The 17,271-nt window shown below is 45.6% G+C and overlaps 1 protein-coding gene across 2 annotated transcripts; it reads right to left on the reverse strand.

Annotated features, from left to right (window-relative positions):
- Positions 1 to 685: 685 nt before the first annotated feature.
- LOC121649990 (oxysterol-binding protein-related protein 7-like) lies at positions 686 to 13,867 on the reverse strand. 2 transcript variants are annotated; one of them, XM_042001172.1, is made up of 23 exons: positions 13,644 to 13,866; positions 11,904 to 12,155; positions 11,641 to 11,784; positions 10,874 to 10,927; positions 10,689 to 10,802; positions 10,402 to 10,554; positions 10,090 to 10,228; positions 9,824 to 9,942; positions 9,469 to 9,558; positions 8,538 to 8,682; positions 8,327 to 8,460; positions 7,131 to 7,223; positions 6,595 to 6,775; positions 6,428 to 6,502; positions 5,167 to 5,381; positions 4,963 to 5,100; positions 4,818 to 4,881; positions 4,656 to 4,734; positions 4,381 to 4,525; positions 4,074 to 4,224; positions 2,618 to 2,744; positions 2,410 to 2,532; positions 686 to 1,029 (listed from the first exon to the last, which is right to left on the reverse strand). In XM_042001172.1, the coding sequence occupies exons 2-23, from the start codon at positions 12,054 to 12,056 to the stop codon at positions 921 to 923; spliced, it is 2,745 nt and encodes a 914-aa protein (XP_041857106.1). In that variant the 5' UTR covers positions 12,057 to 12,155; positions 13,644 to 13,866; the 3' UTR covers positions 686 to 920. The 2 variants fall into 2 exon arrangements, with proteins under 2 accessions (XP_041857106.1, XP_041857117.1); XM_042001183.1 differs by lacking the exon at positions 7,131 to 7,223 and having other exon boundaries at positions 13,644 to 13,867.
- Positions 13,868 to 17,271: the final 3,404 nt, after the last annotated feature.

The following is a 17,271-nucleotide window of genomic DNA, read 5'->3' on the forward strand; positions in this document are numbered from 1 at the left end:
AAAGTTTTTGGATCTGTGTCCTCCAGAAGCAAACAGAAAAACTCCAGTGGCTAAACTCGGAGTAAAGTGAGCAGATTATGGTCTACATCCTCTTTTCCTCTCAGAGCAGTGCTGACGAAAGCAACAAGAAGGGTGGGTGAAACTTTTATTTGGGGGGGAAAGCATGGACAGATTTAACAATCTTTCTTTGAAAAATCTGTGTGAGATGATTAAAAATTCATTGGAGAGCCAAAGAGTCTGACAATCATCTTTCAGCTCATTCAATACGGCTGCTTTATGCACCACGCAGACACATACAGGAAGAATGACATCTGAAAATGAGAAGATACATGCTGGGCTACACACAGAAAGACAGCTTAACCACACACACACACACACACACACACACACACACACACACACACACACACACACACACACACACACACACACACACACACACACACACACACACACACACACACACACACACACACACACACACACACACACACACACACACACACACACACACACACACACACACACACACACACACACACACACACACACACACACACACACACACACACACACACACACACACACACACACACACACACACACACACACACACACACACACACTCTAAAGAGAAAACTACAAGAATTTACATGCGATTTTCTAAAAGCCAGATTAAAGAGGGTTGTGGTGAAATTCAAATTTATTTATCCTACGTAAAAAGCAAATATTCAGGTTTGCAGACCAGGAAACATCTGCTTCCCAGTGGCACGTCACCTCTGTACGTCATTCATGCCGACATAAAACCTGATCCGGTGCAGCCTCACTGCAGCACCTTTCCTCGTTTCTCTTCTACGTCATGCGTTGCTCTTCATTTTGCTACTCAGCTGTTTCTTCTGACCGAGGCATTGAGCTCTGTTCTACCATAAGTCCAGGTTTTCGGTCTTGGAAAAGCCCGGGTCTTTGCGAATCTTCCAGTAGGTTCCATTAGACAGCCACACATCTCTTCCAGCTTCATCCACGGACTTTCTGTCAAGGAAAATAAATATGAGACAACTTTAGCAACAAACGGTAAACTATTCTGTTTCTGCTGAAAGTTGAGGTTGATACCACTCTTAGTAAATTTTAAACCTCCTACAACCCGACGACATACATGATCATATTTTTGGTTGTCTGTGCTGTAAAACTTTATTCTGATGTACACAAACATGGACACATTGAGATCCAGCTCGGGACAGTTTCCATGGCAGCTGATGGTAATATACAGGACCAAGTATGTTGTATGTAAGTAAACATGGCTTTTTATCTGGCCAATGAACACGAGGTAAACTGGTGCTAGTTTAAAGTCCACACTTTTGACAAGTTAACACAAGGCTGGATCTTGCTACGTCATCTTGAACAGGTCATGCAATCTGGACGCGCTATGCTGAAACATTCTTATTGCTGAGCTGCATCCTTCCCAGCAGTGGAAGCAGAACAATGTGACCCGTCCTGTCTGAGCCGGAGCCCCAGACGGGAGAGGGGTTCTACACTGCCATCTGGTGGCGTTAAAGCCTCTAGTTTGGTTTCATGGTGGGAGACCTACCTTGAGGTTTGTTCTCATTAAAGAATTTACCATTTCCCAGCCCAGTTTGTGTGATACATATTAAATTTATGTAGCTTATGTAACTGAGGAAAATCTACAAAGCATGTCAACCATTTGTTGGGAAAAACTCCTTCTGAAAACATACCCAGCTGATTTGATTTGGACCACTTTTTAAACCTTGATAACAGGATCTTAGAGCTTGAATCAAAGGCAACGGGGCATCTTTTTGTCTCTAGAAAACGCATCACTGACCCTGACTGGCTCTGCAACATCCTGGTTCTGCTGAAAGGAAATCCTACCAGAGGGTGGTGAAGAGGGTGGTAAGCTGCTGTCTCTGCAGAGCATCTTTCAGTCCAGATGTCACAGAAAAGCAGAGAAAATTCTGAGAGACTCCTTCCACCCCTCCCATGGAAGCTTCACTCCTGCCGTCTGGTAGACGCTTCCGCAGCGTCCACGTATGAACTACCGGACGAAAAATCGGATTTACCCCTCTGTATTCCGCCTACGTAACCAGTAAACCCCATGCAGCTCCTCCATCTACTGTAGCTGCATTTGCATGTTCTTGCACATTTATACTCACTAATGCACATTTTCTTGTACTTTATTGATGTATAAATTGTCTTGCTGTTTAATTTTTCCTTTGCACTACCCTGAACATTTACATCCATTTATGCTTTTTTTAAGTTGCTTGGAGCTCCGCTGTAGTTTTCTCTGAACGCCTGCACTGTAAGATTTTTCATTGCTCTGTGCAAACCCCGTCTTGCTGCTGTGCACACGACAAGGATCTTCTTGAAACATGATGGTCCAATTAATGTAAAACTCACCTGAAGAACCTTGGGATGTGCTCCTCCCCTCTCTTGGCCATCTCCTTCCTCCTCTCTCGCTGCTTCTCTTCCACCTCATCCTTCCTTTTATCTGCCTCTGCAGCCTTCCCGTCTTCCAGGAACCTTACAGGAGAAACGAGAACAGATTCAGACAACAGCTGGTGTTACAGGTATGAGCTGAAACTGAAGTATCAGGTCTGGTTTATACCTCTGGTCTGGTCTGAACCGGGTGTCTGTAGGTGGGAGGACATCTTTCAGGTCTGCTGTCAGTTCGTTAAGTTCTCGGGCGTAACGTGAGAAACCGTAGAACTGGGCGTGGTCATCGGGCTGCACATCTGAAGAGAAGTGAAAAAAGTGTCTCATGATTCAGATTCCTGGTCAAGAAAAAAAAAAAGCTCCAACGTGGTGCTGTACGCAAGAGGTATGCATGTATTAATCCCAGAACACAGGATGTTCTGCCAAGAAACAAGACAACAAGCCATCCATCCATCTTTCCACGTTATCCAGGGCGAGTCGTGGGGACAGCAGCCTGTACAGGGAAATCCAGACCTCCCGCTCCTCAGCCACTTCTTCCAGGCATTCCCAGGCCAGAGGCGTAATGCCTCCAGCATGTCCTGCGTCTTCCCTGGCATCTCCTCCCTGTGGGACATGTCCAGAACATCTGACCAGAGAGACGTCCAGAAGGTATTCTGACCAGATACTTGAGCCACCTTCTATGGTCCCTCTGAATGTGGAGGAGCAGCAATTCTCTGATCTAATCCTGGATCACCCAGCTTCTCCCCTCAAGTCTTAGGGAGAGTCCAGACACCCTGAGGAGGAAACTCATCTGTTCTCTCTCTCTTTGGGTCACTTTCTACAGCTGGTGACCATAGGTGAGGGTAATCCAGAGTTTCTCCTTTCAGCTCAGCTCCTTCTTCACCAAGAAGAGTTCACTTATCTATTGATGAAGCCAGCAGAAGCACATCATCTTACTTTGAAGGAGTCCAACCTCCCCCAAATCTGACTTCCTGGCTGGGTGGGGAAGCTGTCAGCACCAACTTTTCAGGTTGATGAAAGGAAGCATTTGGTTTCCACTTGGAGCCTAATTTAATTCTGATTTGGGGATGAATTATTGATCTTACCTGGTTCATTTAACTGAAGATGGTACACCAGGTGCTCCACTCAACTCCACTACTTTGTTCCCTAAAATCTACAAATCCCATAAAAAGCAGCAGCAGTTTGTCAACTCTACAGTAACACTGGAGGGACATACTTTCTGAGATCTATTGGGGTTAATCAGTCATAATTAGAGGTTAGAGGTGCATGGTTTGAAATGAAAACTTGTGGACAGGTTGTGGATCAGTTAGCTCTTGCCACTGTCTAAGCAATGCCACGTTTTTCCTTCTAAACGTCACTTCCTTAAAAAGTCGCTCCTCATTCAGCTGCACTTTGTTCACCCACCACGTAGCTGATGCACTGATAATACGTCTGGTGTAGGGTTGATGGCAAATGACAGGACATAATTTCAAAGCTTAATTTTGAAGCTACACCTGGCAGGTTGGAGAGTGTTCACCGAGAGCCTCGACTACATCTACGGGCTTAGGAGGGGAATTGGGTGGAGCCTAAGCTGTGACTGGTGTGTGCTGGTGCAGAACTTTGTGAGGCCTTGAAGCAGGTCTACTCACTGGGCTTCCAGATGCACTGCGGTGTAGACAGAGTGTCACAGACGATGCCTTCATGCCAGAGGCCTCCGAAGCGATGGACCACCTCTCCAGCCCGGTCCAGAACCACACCCTGCACCTCGTTCTTACTGTTGTCTGAACTCCAGTAGCGAGACTGGAAAAATGAGAAACAAAAATCTGTGAACTACATGCTGCAAAACTCATTTCCATCTTTGGGTTAATGACGTTTCATCTTCCACTCGAGGCATTCTTCTGTTTGAAGAAGAAACTGGCTTAATGGGATTAAATCAGTGCATAGGTGCGTCTTCACCTTAACAAAGGTGATCTTGCAGGTGCACACGTCGCTGCGTGTGTTTTTGATGACCACCTCGCCGTAGTGCTCCAACCAGCGCTGCTGACTCAGCACATTGTGGATGCAGGTCACCGCCTTGTTCCATTCATAGTGATCACCGTACCTACAAATTACACAAAATTACTCACACATCCATTTTCATTTCCCTAAAAATGTGCTCCAGCGTCCAACACCGAGGACCTCCATTAGAAATAGAGCCCTGAATGTTGTCCCGGTGGATCATAGTGACTCACTTTGGAAGGGTGACATTGACCTGTCCGCTGGAGATTATCTCCACCGACTTCCCCCAAAACTTGTACTTCCATCTCTGATCTTAAAGCAGAAACAACAATGATAAGTGGCATGTGGTACTAAAATATGCCAGGTAGATTCAGAAGTACATCAACAGTCCCTACCTTGCCAGAAAGTGAAGTTTTCTGACTCTGCATGGCAGGCAGAGATGGGTGGGTGATGGCTAACCTGACAACATACATCCCATCATCACATTACTCTCCTGTTTTTTAGCAGATAAAAATGGCCGGATGTCCTGCTGCTGTTTACCTGTTCGCTGACATAATGAAAACCTCTGTCTTCTCTATGATTTTCATACGTTTCTCCCAGGACGGGGTTGAAGGGTTTGTAGCGATATCTCCAGGATGCCCAGGCATAACCCGAGATGGAGAATGCTGCTACATAAACCTGGAAACAAGCATACGTCTCAGTGTTTGCTGAAACTTGCTCCAACACTTGAGTAAATTAGCTTACCATCCTCTCATACGGGTCATCGATGTGGTTTGCGGCGTCCAGCAGCTCGGAGTACTCCAGCTCTTCACTGAGTCTCTGCAGCAAAGACAGCGGCTCGTTCAGAACCACTGGCATGGAGACCCTGGACAGGTCCTTGCCTATGTTGTTGTACAGGATAGTCATGATCCCAATGTGGCTGTTGTCCGCTCCTAGGGCGGGAAGGGTAGTCCGACGACCTGCATCGTAACAAACATGTTTACAGTACACAAAAAGGTGGTTATATAAATGACTCCCGGGTCTGAATAAATATAGGTAACAATATTACAGGTAATATTATTAAGATCTTATTAAGATCTTATACTTGAGGTGGGAAAATGTTTTTTTTGGAGATAACCTCTGTTATATTGTGGATTTCTTAAAATATTTTTGCCCTTAATGAAAATTTTTAAATTACAAGTGGAAATGGCATCGTTTCATAGACTAAAGACTTCACCATGTGAAAGGAAGCAGTGCAGGCACTCTGAGGACGATGGTGCAGAGCAGGTCTGAAAGTATGTTGGTTAAAAAGTAAATAAAACTAATCAGAGATACTGAAGACTAACTTCAGCCATAATGTTCAGACTTTGTCCACTCATTTCTTCGTGGTTCAGCCATTCATTTAAAAAGGAATAAAATGAAATAAGAAAAATGAACAGCCCAACATAACCGATCGTTCAGGTGAGAAATGAGAGGCTGAGCGAAGCAGCATGAAGGAGCTGGAAGAGCCGGCCCTTTAAAGGAGCTGGACCTCCACCACTAAACGGGTCTGGCACCAGAACCTCCAACCAGTCCTTTATGTCTAGGACCCCTCCACACGGGTCCCAGTCTTACCAATCCAGAACAAAGGGTGGAGCTTGGTGCAATCCTCTGATTGGTGGAAAGAATCATGACTTCCTGTGTGACTCAGCAATAAGAACAAAGGACCAGCTCCATGTCTAATACGCTGGATTTATTGTGGTTTTGAAGTCTGCAGCATTGTGCAACAACCGTCCACCACAACCACCATTTTTCATCCCATTTACATTAAAACTTAACTACACTGATTTATTCAAGCTTTAAAATTCCAGATGGCTTATTCAGGATGAGTATCAATAAACTTTAGAATGAGGTTATATCCACTAAATTTATTGTATTAAGTCTGTGTTTACATGCCAGAAATCAGTATTATAAAAATAAATGTAAAAATAAATGTAATGAAGCCTCCGTGGAGCGTTTTCAACATCCACCACAGTGGTGGGCTTACCGGTATCTGCAGGCACCAAGCGGGGTTTGTCGTTCGCGCTGCTAAGACTGGCTCTGTAGTTGAGGGTGGCAGTGGCTACGAAGACAAGACGAGAACGTCATTTCCCAGTCCATTATACTGGTCAGAATAATGCAGGAACGGCTCTGCTGGCTGTAGAAACCACTCACAGTGTCCCTCTTCAGGCTCCGAGGTGGTGGTGTTGGTGATATCACTCAGACCAGATTCATCTGAAGCTTCAGCCTCTGATGAAGTCTCACATACTATCACCTCACTGGCATCAAAATACTCCTGCACAGAATCTGCCACCGAAGGAGGACGGCGACTGTGACGATCCATGGATGGTGTCCTCTGCAAGGAAACATTTGCTTTGAGCTGCTTTAGATACCACATCTACCTGAAATACTTCAGTCTGTATCCACCCTGTTTTCATGCTTTACCAGCCCATGTGCACCCTTACATGTGAGGGTCAGTTCCCACTGGAATAATCAAAATCCTAAATATTTCTATAGATTGTAGCTGGAACTGCCCAAACAGCGTGAATTTAGTCACCTCAGCAGCACCAACCACCACCAGGCATCTGCTACTGCAGTGGTTTCCATCATTTCATCAATGCTGTGACAAACTCTCAGAAATTAACTTGTGTGGAAAATAAATGAGAATAAAAGCCTGACAGCAGGACTCAGGATACAGCAGCAGTACACACCTGGTCCGGACGGACGGTGCAGAAGGATTCTTCAGAAGAGTCAGAAGACAGGGAAAGCGAGTGGACTTTGGTCAGATGAGACTGCACGTCAAGCTGCACATGCACGCACACATGCACACACAAGCCATGCAGGACACATGCAGAAGGAAGAAGATGTAACACATGAATGGATGCAGAGAAGGCAACGCGCCAGCAGTCATTCCCACCGAACGCTGTCCTTTGTGCTACAAGATTTTATACCGTTGTACATCAAAAGTAAAGACTTTGTTCATACATCCAGTCTTTTTAAACACTGATTTGTACCAGTTACTTTTCCAGCCATGTTGCTGCCATCAGATTCACTATCAGCTCAGATTTTCCACCATATGGTAAAAGTTTCATCCTCTGATGTGTTTATGTTCAGGGCAGGAAGTCCGGGACCACAAACGGGTCTGTCCAAGTGGATCAGAGCAAAAATGGTGGACTGGACCCTCAAGAGACTGAAGTCATCCCTGTTATAGCAACACTAAACACCATGTTTTACTTTCATTTCCTTTTCTTTTATAATTTTATTTACTTGAGATCAGCTGAGGGTCGAAGTCTACAGGAAACAGGGGGTTAAAGACCCTCATCCATCAGCTGACCGAAGGACCCATCATTTATCCATCACACCCATTTTTATTTTCTTTATCCACTTATGTACCATAACCACATTTTTTTAAAAATTGTATTTAATGTTTATTTATACATTTATTTTAATAGGTTGGTTACCGTGGCAACCAACACCATTAATAGTTTAACTCAAACGCTCTAAAGGAAACATGCAGGAAGTTATAGACCCTCCTCCATCAGCACACTGAAGGACCATCACCATGGAAACAAGCCTTTCTAAACACACTGCTGCTCAGTTTTAGTGTGTAAATGTGTGTGTGTGTGTGTGTGTGTGTGTGTAAGGGAGAGGCGTACTCTGGGTGTGTTCATGATCCACCTTAAAACAGCCCAAACCTGCTGAACAGTTTCAGATCTCAGGGTTTGGTTTCTGTCGTTCTGACGGGCCCAGACTGATACTGCTCCAGTAAAAACTGGAGCAAGACCAGATCAGTTAAAACTGGTTTATAACTGGGCTTTGGTTTGTGTGTTTTTCCCACATGCTGGGACACAAATCTGTATGACCTGCATGGATTCAACTAACGGAGTGTAAGCCAGGTGTGTTTTACCTCAGCCAGGGTGCTGCAGAGCGTGGCGAGCTGCTGGGAGGTGTTCTGCCTCAGGTCCGGCCCGGTCCAGGCCTGCCTCAGTCGCTCCCTCTCCAGGGTCAGAACCTCATGAACTGACTTCAGAGCAGCATGGACTGCAGCATTCAGAGCATGTAGGCGTTAAACATGACTGCAGGCGGCTTTTAAATGAAGGGAAGTTTGGAGATCTCACCTCTCTGAGACACAGCACAGATGTCCTGGTGGAGCTTCTTGGCCTCAGGTGAGGTGACCTGAGGGTTGGACAGCTGGGAGTAGACGTAGTCGGGGATGGACTGAACCGATGAACTACAGTTGGTGCTCAGGTGGCTGGACGTGAACTGTGGGAGGAACAGAACTAACTACAGCAAGCTTTCAGCTTCACTGGTCCATCAGAGAACCAGTCCAGACCCATCTGTGGGTCCAGGCACCCTCACAGTACCTGGTATGTTCAACAGATCAGACGTTTCCATGGCAACTGCATGGAGCTTTCCAGACTGTACAAGCAGGACTCAACATGAACAGGCACTGGTCACAGCAACTCATCTAGTCAGGAATCAAACTACAAACTTCTTAAAGGGAGAGGATGAAAATAAGAAACCCACGCTGTGACAGTCTTCTGTCCCAGAGGAGCAGGAATTAATTAAACCAGGGCTTTTTTCTGGGATCGCCACAGTTCCCATCATGGCCAGCATTTACATGCAGAGCACTGAACTCCAAGATGGACCAACACTGAGCCACTGGTCCAGGTAAGAGGACGGCATCTGGGTCAGATTCCAGAGCTCAAAAGCAGTCTCTGAACACAACTCAGAGGTAGCGTCTGGTTCATCCGGGAAGATGTTAAAGACGAACCGTCCATTTTTCCCACTGCTGCTGGTTCATCCTCACTTTGGAGTAAAAAAGCCCCCAGATACAGGGTTTGCAACTCTGAGGTCTTTCCTACGGTGGGAAGCCTTCTGGGTTCCTCGTCACTACTGAAGGACAATAATCTGGAATTTCTCTGTGACATTCACCAGGAAACGGACCAGATTAAAACTGGGCTGCAGGCCAGGCCCGGATTATTCTCAATATTCTCTCTGAAGCCTTGAACTATCACAATTATTATGGAGTGCATTTTAGGTTCTTACCATCCCCCCCATGGCCTCAACACGGGACAAAGTCCTTGAATGGCCCAACGCCCTCCCACTCTTCTTTTTGGGTTTCTCCAGGGAAAGATTCTGTAGAGAGAACAACAAAAGGACAAACACAATTACAACCATTACGATTACAGGACTGAAAAGCCACATGTACACGTTTAACTGTGGACGGGCCCATTCTGAGCTGTTCAGTTCTTTTCAAAGAGCCACAATCAGAGCCGTTCAGTTCTTTTTAAAGAGCCACAATCAGAGCCGTTCAGTTCTTTTTAAAGAGCCACAATCAGAGCCGTTCAGTTCTTTTTAAAGAGCCACAATCAGAGCTCTTTAATTTGTGTTCAGGTTCTACCTGCATGCTGATCCTCATCTCCAGGTCCGTGTCGGTGATGGGCAGGCCGCCCTCCAGCCAGTGTAGTCTCTGTATGAGCTGAGCCAGTTCCGTCAGCTCTGCCTGACAGCGAACCAGGTCTGAAAGTGATCATAGCATGAATTCAGACTCAAAGCAGCATGTTCATGAGCTCCGTTTTAGTACACGCACAGATTTGGTTGATCATGAGGAAACATGGCTGCCAACCAAGCCTTGCTTTATAGATGCACGTTAGGTGAGGTGCTCACCGTTGGAGGTAGCATCGATGTCATGGGTTTGCTGCAGCCAGGCCGACACCTTGCTGGTCACTCCTGGGTATGTGGGCACCGGGGCCGGGCTCGCCATCTCTGGATTGTAGATGGATGCTGAGCTAGCATAATAAGCGGGCTAGGAAAGCAAATTTGAGCTTTTCATTACAAAAACGACCAGAATTAACATGTGCTAAAGTACTCAGATGCAACTCCTTCCTGGTTTGTTCCAGATGAAATCAGATTTTATTAAAGTTTGTTTTGAGAGTAAAATTCCATTAAAGAGGAAGCTGGATGTGGAAACTGACTGACCCGAGCTCTGTTCTGCTGGGCTGGCAGGGTGCTCTGGGTCAGCGACAACGCATGGAGGACTCCCCGATGAACAGTCATTGCTTCATTTTTCCTAAAAACACGGTGGGCACACAGCTTGGTCAGCCATATGTAGAAGATGTCACTGCTCTTTGTCTGACAGGGGAAAAAAAAAAAAAAAAAAAAAAAAGAAGGGGGTGTAAATGTGGAAAATAAAGAACATCCTTCATTTAAATCCTCTACATTTGATCAGGATGAAGCCTTTTCATGGACTTCAAGGATCAGGCTACCTTGAGGTGGTAGAGGTTGTCTCCAGCATCCAGGTCTATACGTTTTGACTTCTTGTTGACAGACATGACAGCCAGGCTGACGTCCAGGGAGCCGTGGAGCTTTCCTCTCTGAATCTAGAACCAAACAGAAAATGTTACAAACCCCTCCGAAAACCAGCTGGAGACCAACTGTGTCCATGACTCACGTCTTGCTGGGTCTTTGAATACTTGAGAATTCCCCTCTCCAGCAGGAAGAATCTCTGTAAACAACCAAACAGAGTTAGAAACTAAAGTCCATCTCAGTTCAGTTCAGCTAGCCAAGATTCCCAAGTCAGACTCGGCCGAGATTCCCAAGTCAGACTCGGCCATGTGATGCTGGGTGCACACGGACTGTGTTTGGGCTGATGTGAGCTCCGTCAGCGCCTCCACCCGGACTGCATGCATCACTTGCTTCTGTAAACACCAGAAACAGCTGGACCAGAACGGGTCCAGGTCTCTGCTTCTCCTGACATGAACTTTCTGACTTGATGTCAGGTGGGTTTCTCTGAAATCTGATTGGATACCCCAGGTCACGGTGTCCAAACGTCCTCTTTTACCTGGACATGTCCTCTCTGAGAGCCAAATAATGTGTTTGTCTGGAATTTTAAATTCGTCTGGGAACAACTGGAAAACAGCACAACTCTGCCTCTTCATCTAGTCTGGGATGGACTCTGGACCAACAGAGGATGCGAAGTCAGTCCAGCTTTTCTCAGTGAGAGTTTAACTCCCTCACTTTCCCCACGGGTTTAACAAACACCCCAATAAGACCAGGAGAAGACCAGGTTTGTGTTTTGGACTGATGGCTTTGACGGCCTGGAGAAGAACCTGTTCAGGAGTTTTAGATCCGAGTGTCCAGTAGACCAGAAATGATCCACCTACTACCACATCAGGATCCTGTCTACCACCAGAACTGTAAATCTGGTATTCCACCCACCTTGTGCCAGCCTTTCAGTGGGTACTTCCTCCTCTTCATCAAATAGCCTTCACAGATCCCAGGTATACTGAGGTCTTGAGAGGATCCCGGAACCAAACAAGGGTCTGGATTCTGCAGGTCGTCCATCACCTCCCAGTTTCGAGACTGAAAGACAGAATGATGGATTACCCCGTCTGTAACCCTCTAGATCATTAACATACAGACACACCCAGCTCCCTCCAGAAGGAGATGGTAAACCTTCCTCCTCATCATCATCATCTCACCTGTTTGGAGGGTCTGGATGAGCCAGTGCTGCTGTTGCGGGAGTGTCCCGGCTTGAAAGTGCTGGCTGGGGATCGATCGCGGCCGCTGCTGACGGACAGGCTGCTGACGGACAGGCTGCTGGCGGCAGCAGGTGGACACACCTGAGGGTCCATGGATCAGCTGATGAGGAGAGCGTTGTTTGAGGAGGGATCTTCAGAGAAGGCTGAAGCTCATGACAAAAAAGCAGCTCTGCGGACGTTCAACCAAAAGGTCTGAAATGACAAGTTATCCACATTTTTACTTTAACGTAACAACGAACCTTAGACTGGATTTAACCAGTCTGCTTCCTTTCCATCGTGTAGAACCACTTCTTCCCTCCGCTTGGCTTCTGCTTTAACTACTTGTTCTTCTTGCTACCAACATATTACAGGGGATTTTGGCTCTCCATGCATGTAGAATATAACACCAGCCGGGATTATTAGAGAGAAATAACCCACCAAAACACACGTCCTTGTTTTTTGTACAGAGTTGATTTAGGTCTTATAAATGAAATCAACTTGTACTTTTAGTGTTGGAGAGAGAGGAAACACCAAGTACAGTCCTTTTTTTACCATAAATGAGCAGGGAGTCCGAACACTGAGCAGGCTGCTGTGGTTCATGAAAAGAAAGGAAAACCTAGGATTTATCCATCCATCATGTATGCCGCTTCATCCTCTAAAGGGTCGCAGGGAAGCTGGAGCCAAACCCAGCAGTTAGCAGGTGCAAGACAGGTTGACCTGGACAGGTCACCAGTCCATGGCAGACCCACACAGAGAGACAAACAACGACTCACTCCTAGGGAGAGTTTAGAGACCAGTTCACCTAACATCATGTCTTTGGATGTGGAAAGAAACCGGCGTACCCGGAGAGAACCCACGCCACACAGAAAGGCCCAGCCGAGGCTCGAACCAGCGACTTCCTGTGAGGCTGTGGTGCTAACCACCACACCACCGTGCACCATGGAATTTAATCTTTGAAAAAAGATTATCTTCAGATAAGATGCAAACGAGACAGACAAAAAAAAATAAAAAAATATCTGCATGTTGGAAAAGAGATCAAACTGCCTTCCCAAGGTTCACGGATACATTTAACAGACTAAATATACAAACTATGGGTTAAACATAGCTGTGCTCAGTTTAAGCTACCATGACACACATTTATGAGCACACTGGAGGCAAAAGTTCAAACTTAAAGAAAAGTTTGAGACTTAAACAGCCACAATTTTAGTGTCAGTCACAGTTTATGATGAATGTTCATGCTTCCATGGTCCACTTTAAATCCTTCATGTCCATTTTCTGACCAGCTTTGCATTTAAATGTGACCTCTAACAGCGGCACGCGTGTAAAGGTGAAGCCAGTCAACAGGAAAACCTTCACAGCACTCCCTGGTCTGGTACAGCTGGAAACTGGCTGGAAGAGGAAGTCATTGCTGAAATTCCTGTTTGAGCTTTCTAGAAGTCAGAGCAGGTTCTAGTGGCAATGCCGGGAAGCCAGCCCTAATCACATGATGATGGTGCATTCAGTTTGTAAAAAATACAGGAAGAAATGTGGATTTAAAAGACTAAAAGAAGTTTCCATCTTCAGGTTTTCTACGGATACTTCCACCTCTAACTTCAGTACTCAACCTCATATTTTATTTCTGTTAAATAAGAGGAATGATCAACATGAAGACCTGAAGAAACGTGCAGGTAAAACCTGAATCTCATTACAAATGAAACACACCTGTGAAGTCCGGATGTCTCACAAGCTGCGTCTGTCCTCAGAGAATTCCTCCAGGCTTCCTTCAAATGGTCTGAAACTCCTCTTTATCCCTCCTGGAGATCAGAGTTGCTCCTTAAACAGCAGGCAGGGTATAAACTCCCCTCCGTTGTCCTCGGTGTTCCGCAGCAGCGCCGCACCTGAGTGATGCCTTGCTTGTCAGAGTGCTGCCTATCAAAGCCCAACAGGTATCTGGGCGGGGCTGAAAGCAGAGGCGCTCTACCTGTCCAAACAGGCCTGCCGACTCTGTCACCACAGGGTGACAAAACTCCGCAGCACATTTCTTTTCACAGGGTCCGCTCCTTTAGCGGCAGGCGGGCGGTGACCTGGCGAGCTGCGGAGGAGGGGGAAGCATGGCTCTTTCGGGGTGAAATTGATCATAAACATAATAAAAGGTTAATAATAAAGCCATAACTTTGTACACAATTCTTTCAGGTTGTAGTTTGCAAAGTGCAACAGTATCCGTTGGAGGTTTCTGAACAACAAGCTGGACTGGAACAGGACTTCACTGCCTGGAGCAGCTGGAGGAAAATATAAAATCAGAAGAAGTTGTTTGAGGAATCACATTAATGTGAAGTTATCTACTAAACACATAAAGATCCGAACATCATTATTTATCATGTTGGAATATTTTCTAAGTTTATCTACAGACGGACTCTGATTGGTTCGTTTCATCCGCGTGATTAAAAGGGGCGTTCTCACTGAAAAGCCCGTCGGATCTGAGCGGGTCGTCCGGCTGATGCCTAATGAAGGGAAACCCCGCCCACCTGGCTCGCCTCCGGCTCACCCGGGCGTTAAATGGTGTGGACCCAGAAGAGCAGGGGTAGAGGTGAGAGCTGTCCTCCACAAACTCACCCACACAGGAAAACAGCTTCCATGTCTCTTTATTTCCTTCCCATCCAGCTGACTTATCTGTCACAGAGCCCCGCGTGGGCCATCATCACGGCTCATAGTCCCACACAATCCTGCGGATAAACACTTTTACACTTCAACAGGTTTATGCACGTTTTTTGTTTGTTTGTTTTTTGTTTGTTTGTTTGTTTTTGTTTTGTTTTTGTTTTTTTTCCTTTAACAGTTAAAGCACAGAAAATTTCATCACAGGTTCATGACACACGAATATGAAACAACCCACAATGTTTCTGTACAAAAGTATGAAGCAACTAACTGTACTTAAAGTACATCCTACCTCCACCATAGTCAGGTCTTATTAAAATGTAAATAAACCAGAATCCCATCAGGTAATCTTTTATTCCCAGCAGCAGATCACCAACACATCAGAGGATGAAACTGAGACGTTTCACCATGAGATGAAAATATGAGCTGATAGTGAATCTGATGGAAAAAGTTGGAACAGGACCAACAAAAGGCTGGAAAAGTACCTGGTACAAACCAGAAACACCTGGAGGAGCATTGGACAACTAACCAGGTTACCTGGCAACAGGTCAGTAACATGACGGGTATAAAAGGAGCATTTCAGAGAGGCAGAGTCTCTCAGATGGAAAGATGAACAGAGCTTCATCAATCTGAGACAAACTGGATCTAAAACTGGAACAATTTCAGAAAAATGTTCCTCAGACTCTGAAGATCCTCCATCTACAGTGTAGAATATCATCAGAAGATTCAGAGAATTAGGAGGAATCTCTGTGTGCTGGGGACAAGGCTGGATGCTGGTGATCTTCTGCATTAAAAGCAGACATGATTCTCTACTGGAAACCACTGCATGGACTCAGGAAGACTTCCAGAAACCACTGTCTGTGAACACAGTTCACCCTGAAACCCACAAATGCAGGTTAAAGCTCCATCATGCAGAGAAGAAGCCAGATGTGAACAGGATCCAGAACCAGCTTCTTCCGTCTTCTCTGGACCAAAGCTCATTTAAAATGGTCTGAGGCAAAGTGGAAACCTGGATGAAGATATGAACTAGTTTGTGGAAAGCATGGACGGCGTGTCCTGCAGACTAAAGAGGAGAGGGAGCATCCAGCTTGTTATCAGTGGACAGGTGAAAAGCTGCATCTCTGATGGGATGGGGCTGCATTAGTGCCTATGGCGTGGGCAGCTTCCACATCTGTGAAGCTCCATCAATGCTGAAAAGTACATGGAGGTTTTAGAGCAACATCTGCTCCCATCCAGACAACGTCTCTTTCAGGGAAGACCTTGCAGATTTCAGCAAGACGATGCTGAACCACATCCTGCATCCATCACAGCAGCATGGCTTCACAGGAGAAGAGTCCGGCTGCTGAACTGGCCTGCCTGCAGTCCACACCTTTCACCAGTACACAACATCTGGAGCATCATGGAAGCAGAAATCCAGCAACCAAGGTCCAGGACTGTAGAGCAGCTAGAATCCTGCATCAGGCCAGAACGGGACAACATTCCTCTCCTAAAACTCCAGCAACTGGTCTCCTCACTTCCCAGACGCTTCCAGACATGTTAGAAGAAGAGATACTACACCATGCTGAACACCAACCTGGAACTACTTTTTACACCATGCTGAACACCAACCTGGAACTACTTTTTACACCATGCTGAACACCACCCTGGAACTACTTTTTACTGAAAATAAAATCAGGTTGTACTGCATACTACTGCGTATTCCAGGGATCACTAACTCCAGTCCTCGAGGAGCAGAGTTGGTGATTCTTGGTTCTGTGTATCAACAATCTTGGTCTATCCTTCTCCATCTGTGACCTCTGTGCTGACGATACGATGATGTCCTGCATCTACATCCACTCCACTCTTTGGGTTCAACAAGCTTTTGGCGTCTTTAGACATATTTTGGATTACTTGAATTACAACATTTCTTCTAACTGCCTCGTAAATCCAACTTTGAGATACACATCCACATTCTCATAACTTAAAATACACCTCACAGCTGGTGTCATAACTGAAGTATAGCAATAATATTTTCTGACCTGATCTGGGACAAAGGAAGCAGCAGAGAACAGATATGATCAGTATGTCGTCCGACCAGTAGAGCTGAAAGTCAGCTGCAGGCCTGGAAAAACAACCTGACATGTTTGCTCCAAACCCAGAGCAGCTTCATACGTGTTCACGAACACACTGAGCTTAAATTCCACCTGAAAGTAAACATGCAGAACATGAGCAGGTATTCACCAGGTCTCCAGGGGTCTCAGAAAGTCCTGGAAGTTTGAGAGCCTGTCCCCAATGCTCTGCTTTTTCTTTCAATTAGATTCATCTGTGCATTGTAACAACTATCCAGAAAATGAACATAAAGATCTTATATCACAAATTAAACTCAAAGAATCCATCAGGACCTAAACAGCTTTGATCATTTTAATTCTTTTGCTGCAACATATATTAGAAAAGCAGTGGAATTTCCTTAATGTAATGTAGCTGTAATATGATGCAGCTCACTGTTGCCCTTTGTATATTTTTAGTGCAGATAGTGTGTGTGAATCACCAGAGAGGAAAAGCTTGCGTTAGACTGGTTCTCTATCTGTCTAAATTCCATCAGCATTCATCATTAAGTCAGGCTGCAGGAACAACTTGTGCTTTAAATGGAATTTAATTTTAGGACAATTACATGGCCTTAAATTAAGTTAAACAAAGCTGTTTTTCTAACTATTTCTTC

This window comes from Melanotaenia boesemani, chromosome 2, assembly GCF_017639745.1.
Source record: "Melanotaenia boesemani isolate fMelBoe1 chromosome 2, fMelBoe1.pri, whole genome shotgun sequence".
Lineage (NCBI taxonomy): Eukaryota > Metazoa > Chordata > Actinopteri > Atheriniformes > Melanotaeniidae > Melanotaenia > Melanotaenia boesemani.